Genomic DNA, 11432 nt, shown 5'->3' with positions numbered 1-11432 from the left:
CAGCCCGGGCGGCGCTGGCTCCGCCCACCCCCGCCCGACCAGCGAGAGGCGTTCTTGCAAGAGCGTCCACCCACGGTCCTCCAGGGCGAGAGGGGGCGGGAACTAGCCGGCGAAGCCAGGGCCCTGGGCCCGCGTTGGCCCCCGCTTTGCGGGAGGAGGCTCTGAAGCGTGCGGGGTAGCCGAGGTGCGGCTGAGAGCCCAGTGCCGTGCAATATTTTATTTTCAAGTGTGGCAAGGAGAGGAAGGAAGGATTATATACCCACCCTTAACGAGAGAGACCCTCCTCAGTCATGTCCAAGGGATAGGATTGGGGATCGAGCTTCCCATTTGGGGGAGGTTCTGAACAGATGAGTCGACTTGCTCAGGGCTCTTTCCTGTCTGAAAACGTCTGTAATTTATTTTTGTTCCCCGCACCGTCACCCACGGAGGGCAGGCTGCCATTGCCCCCTGCCTGCAACAGGACCAAGAGGAAGGAATCAGAACCTGCGAGTGAAAAACGACCTCATTTTAGAGTTTATTCAATATACATTTATGAAGGGGCTACTAAATGCCAGGCACTGTTGCTAGGCGTTGCCATAGGGATAATGAAACAGACCTAGAGAAGCTTGGTAAAAGGAAGAAAATCAGGCCTCCTGACTCCAAGCTCGGTCTTTTTTCTTCCCACAAGTCCTTGAATATACAGGAATCAAGGGGCAGTGCGTTTAAATCTTGGGAGGATTCCTCAGGGCTTTCCTGGGATTTGTAAGGTGATATAGCATACTATGGACTAAGAAAAACAGAAGCCTTCTAAAAAAGGCTTTCCCTTTTCTTTCTAGCAAGAACACAGGCTCATAATCTTGTCCGGAAACTCTTGACCAGATGCATTTCAGAATTGAGAGTAACACTCCCATAAGGTCTGGGGCAGCTCCCAGCAACCCAACATTGATATTTCGACAGCAAAGTGTATGAATATTCATGCTAATTTGGGTACATTTATGAATATTCAAACTACGTCAAATAACCTCACTCTGTGTTATATTTTGCTGCCCAAACTGGTTTTTAGAAGAAAAGTCCATTTTTCACTGCTTCCTGAATTTTCCAATAAGGGACCATGGACTTGAATGGGTAATAGCCAACACTTATTGAGGCTAAAAATTTGTTTCTTTAGCTGACATTCATTGAGTGCTTAATATGTGCCAAACACTTTGTATACGTTGTCTTATTTATTCCTTTCAACGACCCTATTATTAGTCCATTCTGACAGATGGAAAAACGGAAGCTAACCCGGGTCACACTGAGTGCAAGCAACATCTGGGGCTGTAAGCCAAATCTGTCTGACTCCAGAGAAAAAGTTCTGACCACTGTGTGATACTGTCACAGCCTGGAGCTCTCCCACACTTAACCGAATTTTACTTCATGTGGTCCTTCATTACCTGTTGCTCCCAACCCCTATCCCACAACACACAGACACACACAGACGCACACACAGACACACACACACACACACTTGGGGCTCTTGAGCATGTACTTTCTGTGAATCCAGCAGAGGGCCTGATACAGTTGAGGTGCTTAACATGAAGTAAAATGAATCAACACAAGGTTTTATATAGATTTCATGTTTTGTTGCTATAGCGTTCTATCACTCTATAATGAGGATACCAGAATATCAGTGAAAGGATACACAAAAAACTGGTAATAGTGGTTGCCTCTGGATGGTTTGATCGCTGACAAGGTGGACCAAAGGGTGTGTATGTATGTGTACCTTTTTAATATTGTACTGTGCATCTATTGCCTATTCAGAGTAGGTTATATTCATTTTTAAAGGACTCTGGAATTTTGTTTGGGTATTATTTATTTAGTAAGGTGGTCAAAAGTCAATTCACTGATAACCTCACACAAAAAACACTGTTCCATTGCTCCTCCATGGCTCTAGTCTGCAGAGGCCCAAAGATGGCCCATGGGGGAGAGGAATCCTCCGTGTGGTCCTCCCCTTACTACTGGACTATTGTTTTCAGCGGACATAAAACACTTACCTTGGATCCAGAAGAGTTTCCAGCTTTTGATCTGTACCACTCTACAAATAGCCTCTTTGAGCCTATTTCTGCATCCATAGAATGGTGCTAATTCTTACCTCTTAGGGTTTTTCTGAGGATTAAGTGTGACAATTCCACAAGTGCTTTGTAGAGTGGCAAGCACTGTCCAAATAATTGGCATCCCACTTGCCCATGTACTGTCTCTCCTCCAGGCTATTGCTCTTACTTTCTCTACCTGGAATACTCTTTCCCTCTACTCCACCAGGGGAAATCCTAGTTATTGAAACTCTGAGCCTCTATTCCTCATCAGTAATATTGGTAAAACGGAAGTAGCTATAAAGAAGAGCTAATGTGGGGCGCCTGGGTGGCTCAGTCGGTTAAGCGGCCAGCTCTTGATTTTGGCTCAGGTCATGATCTTGGGGTCCTGGGATCGAGCCCCACGTCGCGCTCCACACTCAGCGGGAGGTCTTCTTCAGCATTCTTCCTCCCTTTCCCTCCGCCCCTCCCCCCAACTCACGTGCTCTCTCTAAAGTAAATAAATGAATCTTTTTAAAAAAGAGAGATATGGGGCGCCTGGGTGGCTCAGTTGGTTAAGCGACTGCCTTCGGCTCAGGTCATGATCCTGGAGTCCCTGGATCGAGTCCCGCATCGGGCTCCCTGCTCGGCAGGGAGTCTGCTTCTCCCTCTCACGCTCCCCCCTCTCATGTGCTCTCTCTCATTCTCTCTCTCTCAAATAAATAAATAAAATCTTTAAAAATAAATAAATAAATAAATAAGAGAGATAATGTGATAATGAATGTGCACAATACCTGGTCAGAGTAAATGTTCAATAATTATTAACTCATTATTCCTACTCATCTTCAAGGCAGGCTGAAATACTACTTTCTCTGCCAAGCCGTAGCACCTCCAGGTGTATTCTTATTATTACTATTAGTCATTTAATTTACTCCATCCTTGTATAATTCATACCTTTATTGTAGCACATACTACTTTTTATTTTACTGGTTTGGTTACTCATCTGTCTAGCTACTACGTGCGACATACTCTAGGGCAGAAAACATGGAGCACCAATCTTGTATCTCTAGGAACTGACATTCAGCGAGTGCTGCAGACATGGTGAACAGGGCAGAAATGAGGACGTGGTAGCCAGCTGTCCTTCCCCTGGCCATGGATCTCTAGGGTTTCAGCTCCTCCTCCCCCTCAGATATGCCTGTTTTTCTTTCCAAAGGGCTGAGCCAGGCTTGCACAAGAAATCTGCAAGTCAAGGCCCAAAGGGCCGTAGAGCACGGTAGCTGCTGAAAGGACCAGCTCACCACCTTCCAAGGGAGCTCCAAGAAGCCTCTAAGCTGGGAAGAGGAAGGGCCAAGGAGAGGCTAGCAGCAGAGTGTTATAAGCTGGCATTACTTAGTCCAGTGTTTACTGACTTTTTCAAGGCAACACCTGGCTGCTTTTCTGGCCGCTTGGCTAGAGGGCAAGAGTGTGCCTTCTGGAGCCTCTCCCATGTCCTCTGGGGATGGATGACACAACTAAGCGGTCTTCCTACAGGAATTTGGATCCAAGCCTCTCTCCTCCACAGCACTGGACTGCCCTGCATTGAGCCATCTCTTAGTGCAACAAAGTTTGGTAGCACCTTGCTCATGGCAACTAGGCAAGTGTCCTCCCCCAAGGACAGAGGCCAGCAAGGATCCTAGAGTTCAGGTCACTGCTGTGCCTCAACTCTAAAAAGAGAAATCATGAAGATCTTTTTCCCCTTCCCCAAAGTTCTGTGTCCCTCAGGAGCAGTCCTTCCCCTACATGGACCAGCCTTTTGTCCTGGGCTCAATGCTAGGGATAGATGAAGAGTTCCCATCCAGGTCATAACTCCTGGACTGAGAGGAAAAATCAGAACTTGGACTGGGGTTTTGCGGCTTCTGATTGCAAATAATAATAGCTATATTAAAGAAAATTTTTAAAAAGATTTAATTTCTTTAAAGTAATCTCCACACCCAACGTGGGGCTCAAACTCACAACCCGAGATCAAGTTGCATGCTCTTCCAACTGAGCCAGCCAGGTACCCCTTAAAAAATTCAGTAATACACGTTATTACATCTCTCTGAATACATTCTCACATTACATGTATCTCATTAATACCACAATGCATATATTACATGTATTATCATTATTTGCATATATTTACCTACATTACCTCATTTTGTTGTCCCAACCACTGTGAGTTGTTTTTATCCCCATTTTAGAGATGAGAAATTTGAGTCTCAGGAGAGAGAATTACCCAGTTAGGAAGTGGCAGGGATGGCGTTTACATTCCCCTTTATCTTTGCTACCATGCTGAACTCTTAAGGAGTGGTTACTAAATTGTTTTTGGTCACTACCTCTGAGTGTATAATGAAAACAATGGATCCTCGCCCAAGAATAATACACCTCTGTATCTAGTCATAAGTATTTTGCACTAGCAAGATGGTTCTACCCTCGACTGTAGACCCTAAAGAATCTCAATGGTAATGGACTAACTAGCCTTGTTGGGGGTGGAGCAGCATTCTCCCCTGACTCTCTAGGGTTCCCTAGGCCCAACTACATTCCCAACCTTGCTGATTTGGATTTTAATCCAAATTAAGTCCAGCAATTCCAAGGCTGTTTGGAGCTCATGATCAAGAGAAATTCTTGCCAGTCCCTTGGCAAAAACTAGGTTCCTCGGGGCGCCTGGGTGGCTCAGTCGTTGAGCGTCTGCCTTCGGCTCAGGTCATGATCCCAGGGTCCTGGGATCGAGCCCCACATCGGGCTCCCTGCTCCGCGGGGAGCCTGCTTCTCCCTCTCCCATTCCCCCTGCTTGTGATCCCTCTCTCGCTGTCTCTCTCTCTGTCAAATAAATAAAATCTTTAAAAAAAACAAAAAAAGAAAAACAAAAAAAACTAGGTTCCTGGTGCTTCACAGGAAGTCAAGGGAATCACCTTCCCTGGAGGCTGCTCCTTGATTTACCATTAGAGGGGAGTGACCCAGCGAGGATGCCAGCCTGACATCCCAAAGGGTACCACATTCCGTTTTCGTAACTTTACTGTTAATGCATTGCTCCCTTGGAGATACCAAGTTCCATTCTTTCTCTTTGGCCCGAGGATTCCTGGTCTCTGCTTCAGGTTCTACCACTGGCTTACTGTGGACAACCCTGAGAATTACTTAGGGTAAAGAGGACAAGCAGCAGATTATGGTAGACCAGTAGTTCTAAACTGGAAGTGATTTTCCCCCCCCCCCCCCAGCCAGGAGACATCTGGTGTTTGGCAACTGGTTGTCACAACTCGGGGGTGGGAGGTGGCTGCCGGCATCTAGTGCGTAGAGGCCAGGGATGCTGCCGAACACCAGACAATGCACAGGACAACCTACCGCAACAATGGATTATCTAGCTCCAGATGTGCCAAGGTTGAAAAATCCTGTGGTACAAGACCGTGATTGTTGAATGAATGTTAGATGGACTTGGGACTGGAATTGTTGGCCTGCTGTGTGCTATCGGGCATGTCAGTGAACATGTGTGAAGCTTACGTGAGTCAGCAGTGATAAGAACACAGGTTCCGGAGTTTGAATTCCAGCTTTACTAATCAGCTGTGTGACCTTCATAGGTTGCCTCACCTCTCTGAGCCTCTTTTTCCTTGACTATAAAATGACTTATTGCACAGGGATGTTGGAAGCTATTCACAGAAAATGCTTAGCACTGTGCCTGACCCACAAGTGCTCAAGTGTTAGCTGAGGTTATTACCACACTGGCTTCCTTGCTTTTCCTCACCTACAGCACATAGTTTTTGTACCCACATATTCAATTTGTGACACTGTTCAAGGTTTCCACTCTCTTAATGCCCGAAACTCCTTAAGGGCAGGATCTTAGATTTCTTTGCCTTCCCCGAGACTACTAGGAGGATTCTTGGCACCTAAATACTTGCAGACTGCCCTTACTTACGTTGCATGTAAATTCAATCCATTCTTATTAAGTCACAGTTTTTGGTGTTTTAACCCTCTTTGCTAGCTGCCCTTCAGCTGGATAGGGATATTCTTAGTTTCACGAGGTATGTTTTCACAAAATGGGTCCCACTTTTACTCCTTTTGAAACCATCCAATTTGAGACAGATTGTGTTAACCAGCACCTCTGTGTTCATTTTGTCATGGTTTGCTGGTGCTAGGGCTTAGAGAAGCACGGCTGTGGATATATCAGCCTAGAGCTCTCTTCCCTGGGTTACCAGTTGCACGTTAGCCAAGTTGGGGAAGCCTGCTGCGCACAGACCGAGACCACAAGGAAGATGCTGTGCAAGGCTCTCTACGCAATTCACTAGTTGGTTCAACCAAAAAAACCTCACCCTTTTTATCCCTAGCAAGGCTAAGATTGTAAATTCTCCAAAAACAGGAACTGTACCTCATCTGCTTTATTCTAGAACATTTAGACACTCTAAAAAAGTGTCTTTCATTCTTTCATCTAAGAAAGAAAATGACATAAGTGGGGCTAAATGCAGGCAGATGAAGGCCCACCTCCATTTCCAACCGGCTCCATCACTTCTTTGGGACTGTTTTCCTATCTGTGCCACCCTACTCGTGGGCCATCACAGCAGCTAATGGGGCAGGCTGGCCTGAGGTGGAATCCCCAATTCTCCCACTTCCAGCTCTGTGATGGCGGGCAAGTTATTTTGCTGCCCTAAGCCTTGGTCTCCTCATTTGCAAAATGGGTATAAACCATTGTACTGCTAGTTCATAAGGTTGTTGAAATAACAAATGTAAAACAGAGCTTGGTGCAAATTAAGCCCCTTAAGAATGGCACATTATTATTCTACTAAATTCCAAGGGGAAAAAAGCACCAATTATCATTACTTAGACAAATCCATGCTCCCTCTGGGAAATAAAGGGAGCCCTCCATGTTCTCAGTGCTACTTCCCAGCCCCTAGGAGTTCCAAACCATGGCTGACCCATTCCCGCTTCCCTTGTCCCACCTTTCCACCAAGGCCCTCCGCGGGGGCAAAGGACAGAGGCGCAGGCATATGGGTTTAGAGAAACGTTGTGTTTAATGGTAAAGCTTAGCACACTCCAGCACCAGGCATGGCCTGAAGTCGAAGCAGCAGGGACGGGTAGGTGACCCTCATGGAACCTCACATGGCGAAGAGGATGAGGAAGGCAACCATCAAACAGAAGAGCCCCATGGCCTCAGACAGGGCAAAGCCCAGAATGGCATAGGAGAAGAGCTGCTGCTTGAGAGACGGGTTCCTGCCAGGGACAGAGATCGATGCCAGCCAGGGGAAAGGAAGGGGTGAGGGAATGGATGGTGGAGGACACAGGTAGGTTGTCAGTGGTGGGCATGGGGGGACTGCTGAAACTGGGAGAGGGCCTAACCTACATTTATCCTGGGGATTTAGACAGGTAAGCAGAGTACCAACATGGTAAGTTTAAGTGAGCCAGGTTGGAAACATATTTAAATGATTCAGGGATCACGGGAGAAAACAAGAGGTCAATGAAATCAACCCCAAGCTAGTGGGAGCTCCTGCTGAGGCTTCTCCCAAATGGGGTGGAATTTATGGTAGGAGATACTCTAGGCCACCCCCAAACTTACCTGGCATAGCCAATGATCAAGCTGCCAAACACTGTTCCGATGCCAGCCCCTGAACCAGCCACACCAACTGTGGCAGCCCCAGCGCCAATAAACTTGGCTGCTGTGTCAATGTCCCGGGAGACAACACTGGTCTGGAACTCCCGCCGGGCCACCTGGAGCGGAGAGCTGCTATAGGATGGCTGGAAAGGCAAGTAGGGAAGGAGAGGTAGTGAGGCATAAGGACAGGTGGCTGACTCCCATTCCTTCGCCCCACCCACCTGGGCTCCGAAACCACTGGCAAATTGCCTGGCAGGTAGAGAATGCTCAGATTGCAGACAAGGCTGGGAATTAGTCCTCGGGCCCATTTTCCGACAGGGCCAGGGAAATTTTGTGCCGTTAGGGAAACCTCACTTTTGCAAACTTCTCACCTACAATGTTCACCTTGGGGTACTTAGAGCTATTAAAGCATGATAGATTCTCTAACTGTCCTCCCACTCTGGCCTACAGGTCACTATCTTGAAGAACCCCTCCCTGGGGAAATGAATTAATTAATTTTTAAGATTTTTATTTTTAAGTAATAAATACACCCGATGTGGGGCTCGAGCTTACAACTCCGTGATCAAGAGTTGCATGCTCTACGGACTGAGCCAGCCAGGTGCCCCTGGGGAAATTTATAGGAGGGCCCACATTCCTTTACCTGTTTAGCTGGGATCTCTGGCCTACTCAAGAGGGAGGCAGACACAGGCCTGATCAGATCCCTGGTACAACAGCGGATCTGTCAAATCAGAAAGATACATTCCTCCAAATCAAGCAAGGAAAACAGGATAAACCTAGATGCTGAACTTCTGTCAAAAATGACAAGATTATAAACAGAAAAAAAGCCCATGTGTTTCAAGGTCAATTAATGCATTCCTGTTTCTACCAGACAGGCCTGCACAAGAGACAGCCGTCCAAGACCCAGGTGTAGTTAGCAGTGGCAACTTTCCCATTTAAACCCAGGTACCAAAGTTCATTTCTACGGGCACAGCCCTTACCAGTATCCCAGAATGGAAGAACCCACACTAACATCAAACCGGGTACAGGAAGGGTTTGTACCCAGATCACCCAAAGAATCCGAAGAGGGAAATATTCTTTTGTTAGCGTGTACTCACTGGTACACACCCTGAATGGACTGGGCCAGTAAGCCTGGTGCGGCTCCTCGAACAACCATCTAAGCAGAGGCCCCTGTAACCTGGCTTTCTTGAAACATGTCAACATAATGCAGTGATTCTCAAACATGGCTGAACATGGGAATCACCTGGAGAGCTGCAGCCAAGCTTGAGAAGGACTACTTCAGTGGGCTGTCTGGCTACCACCAAGCCAGACTCGTGTAAAGATCCTATCCCAACTCTGACCACATTCCAAAGCCAAGAAAGCTTCGTTTCCTGGTCTAAATAAACAGGGGGTAACTGCATCACTACAGCCTCCCCAAAGAGCCTACAGCACCTGGATGCCAAGCTCCTCTAAGTTCATTCATTAAACATCGACAGCTCCCACATCTGGCACTACGGATCACCCCGGAGCCGCAGCTTACCAGAGCCGGAGAGATGAGTAGTGCCCCGGTGGTCTGCATTTTCTCAGTCTGCAGAGGGGAAAAAAAGATTCACTCACAGCCTAGTCGTTTGCTTATAGTGGCGACCTTCGGTCGTCCCCTTCACCCCGCCCGCCCTCCCTGGACCACGTTCTTCCTTGCACCGTGCCCCAGCTGAGGAGGGCATTAGAGGTCAGAGGGACAGCGCGAAAGGGTCTGCAAAGGAAGGTCACGGAGATCTTCAGTAGAGGAAGGAGGCCCAAACCCCAGGAAGGAAATGTTGCTGAAGAGTATGGTCTCCAGGGAAGACTTTTGGAGGTAGATACTGGGTCGGTGCCGGGCAGAGTCCTAACCATTTTACACAGCTGTCGCCGGCCCGCCTCGGTGGGGACAGTTAATCGCTCATTACCGTTGGTAATTAACATTAATTGTTAAGGATATAGGCACCCATCGCTTCTCCCGGCCCGGAGGACAAATGCCCCTCCACACAGCCCAGACCACACCCCTGCCCATCGCTGGCTTCCGGCCCCGAGTCACCTGCACTCCCACTGCCCCGCTGCCCCTAATCCGACCACAGCGCTTGCCCAGCTCAAGGTGACTGACTCACCTCCCGGCTTTAGCTCTAGGTCTCAGCGCTCAGCTCCCCCACCCACGTGTCCCGGGATCCCCCCACTCTCATTGGCCGCAATCCCCTCGAATCCTCATTGGCTAACGTCCTCAAGTCCTCCTTTCTTATTGGCTTTCCGTAGCTTCTTCCTCTCTCTCCACAGGAGCTTCGTGGCAGTTCCCGCCTCCATACGGGTGAAGGCGGGGTTTTCCTCCGAGATCTGGCTTCCGATTGGTCGATCCCTGAAATGCTCAACCATAGAGTCGGCGGGGCTCAGAGGTTCCAGAACCTCCCGCACAAAATGGCGGCCAAGGTGGAAGCTGCAGAAAAAGGCGTAGGAGAGATGACCGGACGCCTTACGCAGACAGACACATGACCCTGGCCCTGCGCCTTCATTCGGGCGCTTGGGCCTTCAGGCACGTTGTATGTCGGGATTTGTAGTCGGGTCGAAGGCCCCAAGGACGGCTGAGATCCCGCGAGACGTTCCTCCCGAGGCCGGGAGAGCCAACGCCTTTGCAGCAATTCGCGCCCTCGTGATTCGTGAAAGCCTTCCTTCCGCCTTGGCGAATAAAGGCCCAGCTCGCTGGCCTTAAAAGTTAACTAGTGGGCGAGCGCGGTTTTGTGGTTGTCGACCGGAGTTCAGCAGCCCTGGACTACCAGCCAGATTTTTTTTTTTTTTTTTTTGTATTGTAAAAAACAAGTTCTAAGGATAAAACACCTAATACTCCTGTAGAATAACGAGCAGAGGGTAGGAACAGGCAGTCCGCTAAAGAAATAGAAATTAAAGGAAATAATACCTAACTTCGCTGATCAAAGAATAGAAGTTTAAGCGTAGCATTTGGCATTTACCAAAAGAGCAGAGTTCTTTTTTTTTCTTTCCATTTACCCCCCTTTTCTTTTGGGCAACCTCTATTCCCCTGTGGGGGTGCACTGTTCCTGGAAGTACTGCAATACCAGGTCTATTCGATCTCCTAGTTCCAAAAATCCATTTAATATATTGTCCTCGGGTAGAGGACATAACATATTAAACTAATAAGAACCCATACTACACTTGATCTTAGCTAAAAGGCCTAAACGCGATCAGAATTTTTTTTTTTAATTTTATTTATTTGAGAGAGAGAGTGAGACAGAGAGAGAGAACATGAGGGGGGGGGGAGGGTCAGAGGGAGAAGCAGACTCCCTGCTGAGCAGGGAGCCGGATGCGGGACTCGATCCGGAACTCCAGGATCATGACCCGAGCTGAAGGCAGTCGCTTAACCAACTGAGCCACCCAGGCACCCAGAATTCTTTTTATTAGTATCAGCCAGGCACTATCCTATACTATTGCTGGTGAAAGTATGTGTTAGGAAACCTTTCCAGAAAACAATGTGGGTTGGAAGAAAATAAAATATTAATAGTTAATTCTGGGTAGTGTAGTAAGGTTGATTTATATTTTTATGAGTCTATAATAGAAAAAAATTAAAAATTATACTAATCTGTGGGCGCCTGGGACTCTTAGAAAAAATATTTTAAGATGGAGATGTATTTAGCTTGCCAGCCTGGTATAATGGAAGGAGTGTGGAGTTTTGAGATAACACAGACTTGAGTTCCTATCTTGGCTCTGCCATGTAACTGGATATGCATTTCTCTGAGATTACCAAATCTCTCTTGGGTTTAGTGTTATAAGCTACCATTGGTTGAGGCCTCATCAAA

General features: G+C 47.6%; 1 protein-coding gene and 1 pseudogene across 2 annotated transcripts; both read right to left on the bottom strand.

Moving 5' to 3' along the window:
• Nucleotides 1-7023: 7023 nt before the first annotated feature.
• On the bottom strand, nt 7024-9844 carry ATP5MC1 (ATP synthase membrane subunit c locus 1). 2 transcript variants are annotated; one of them, XM_006741459.3, is made up of 5 exons: nt 9741-9844; nt 9137-9184; nt 8261-8338; nt 7585-7763; nt 7024-7241 (listed from the first exon to the last, which is right to left on the bottom strand). In XM_006741459.3, exons 2-5 carry the CDS (start codon nt 9173-9175, stop codon nt 7127-7129), a joined length of 411 nt encoding a protein of 136 aa, XP_006741522.1. In that variant the 5' UTR covers nt 9176-9184; nt 9741-9844; the 3' UTR covers nt 7024-7126. The 2 variants fall into 2 exon arrangements, with proteins under 2 accessions (XP_006741522.1, XP_006741521.1); XM_006741458.3 differs by having other exon boundaries at nt 9671-9800.
• Nucleotides 9845-10660: 816 nt separating this feature from the next.
• Nucleotides 10661-10821, bottom strand: LOC115943693 (U2 spliceosomal RNA; annotated as a pseudogene).
• Between the last annotated feature and the right edge of the window lie 611 nt (nt 10822-11432).

The sequence above is a fragment of the Leptonychotes weddellii genome, chromosome 15 (genome assembly GCF_054177405.1).
Source record: "Leptonychotes weddellii isolate Sample4059 chromosome 15, ASM5417740v2, whole genome shotgun sequence".
Lineage (NCBI taxonomy): Eukaryota > Metazoa > Chordata > Mammalia > Carnivora > Phocidae > Leptonychotes > Leptonychotes weddellii.
Note: the sequence above shows the minus strand (reverse complement) of the source record. Positions and strands in the feature narration are given on the sequence as shown.

Coding starts and splice junctions, on each gene's coding strand:
- ATP5MC1 (XM_006741459.3), bottom strand. CDS start 9,175: ATGCAGACCACCGGGGCACTACTCATCTCTCCGGCTCTG. Junction 7,764..8,260: donor CAGAGATCCCAGCTAAACAG/GTAAAGGAATGT, acceptor TTGCCTTTCCAG/CCATCCTATAGCAGCTCTCC. Junction 7,242..7,584: donor TTGATCATTGGCTATGCCAG/GTAAGTTTGGGG, acceptor TGTCCCTGGCAG/GAACCCGTCTCTCAAGCAGC.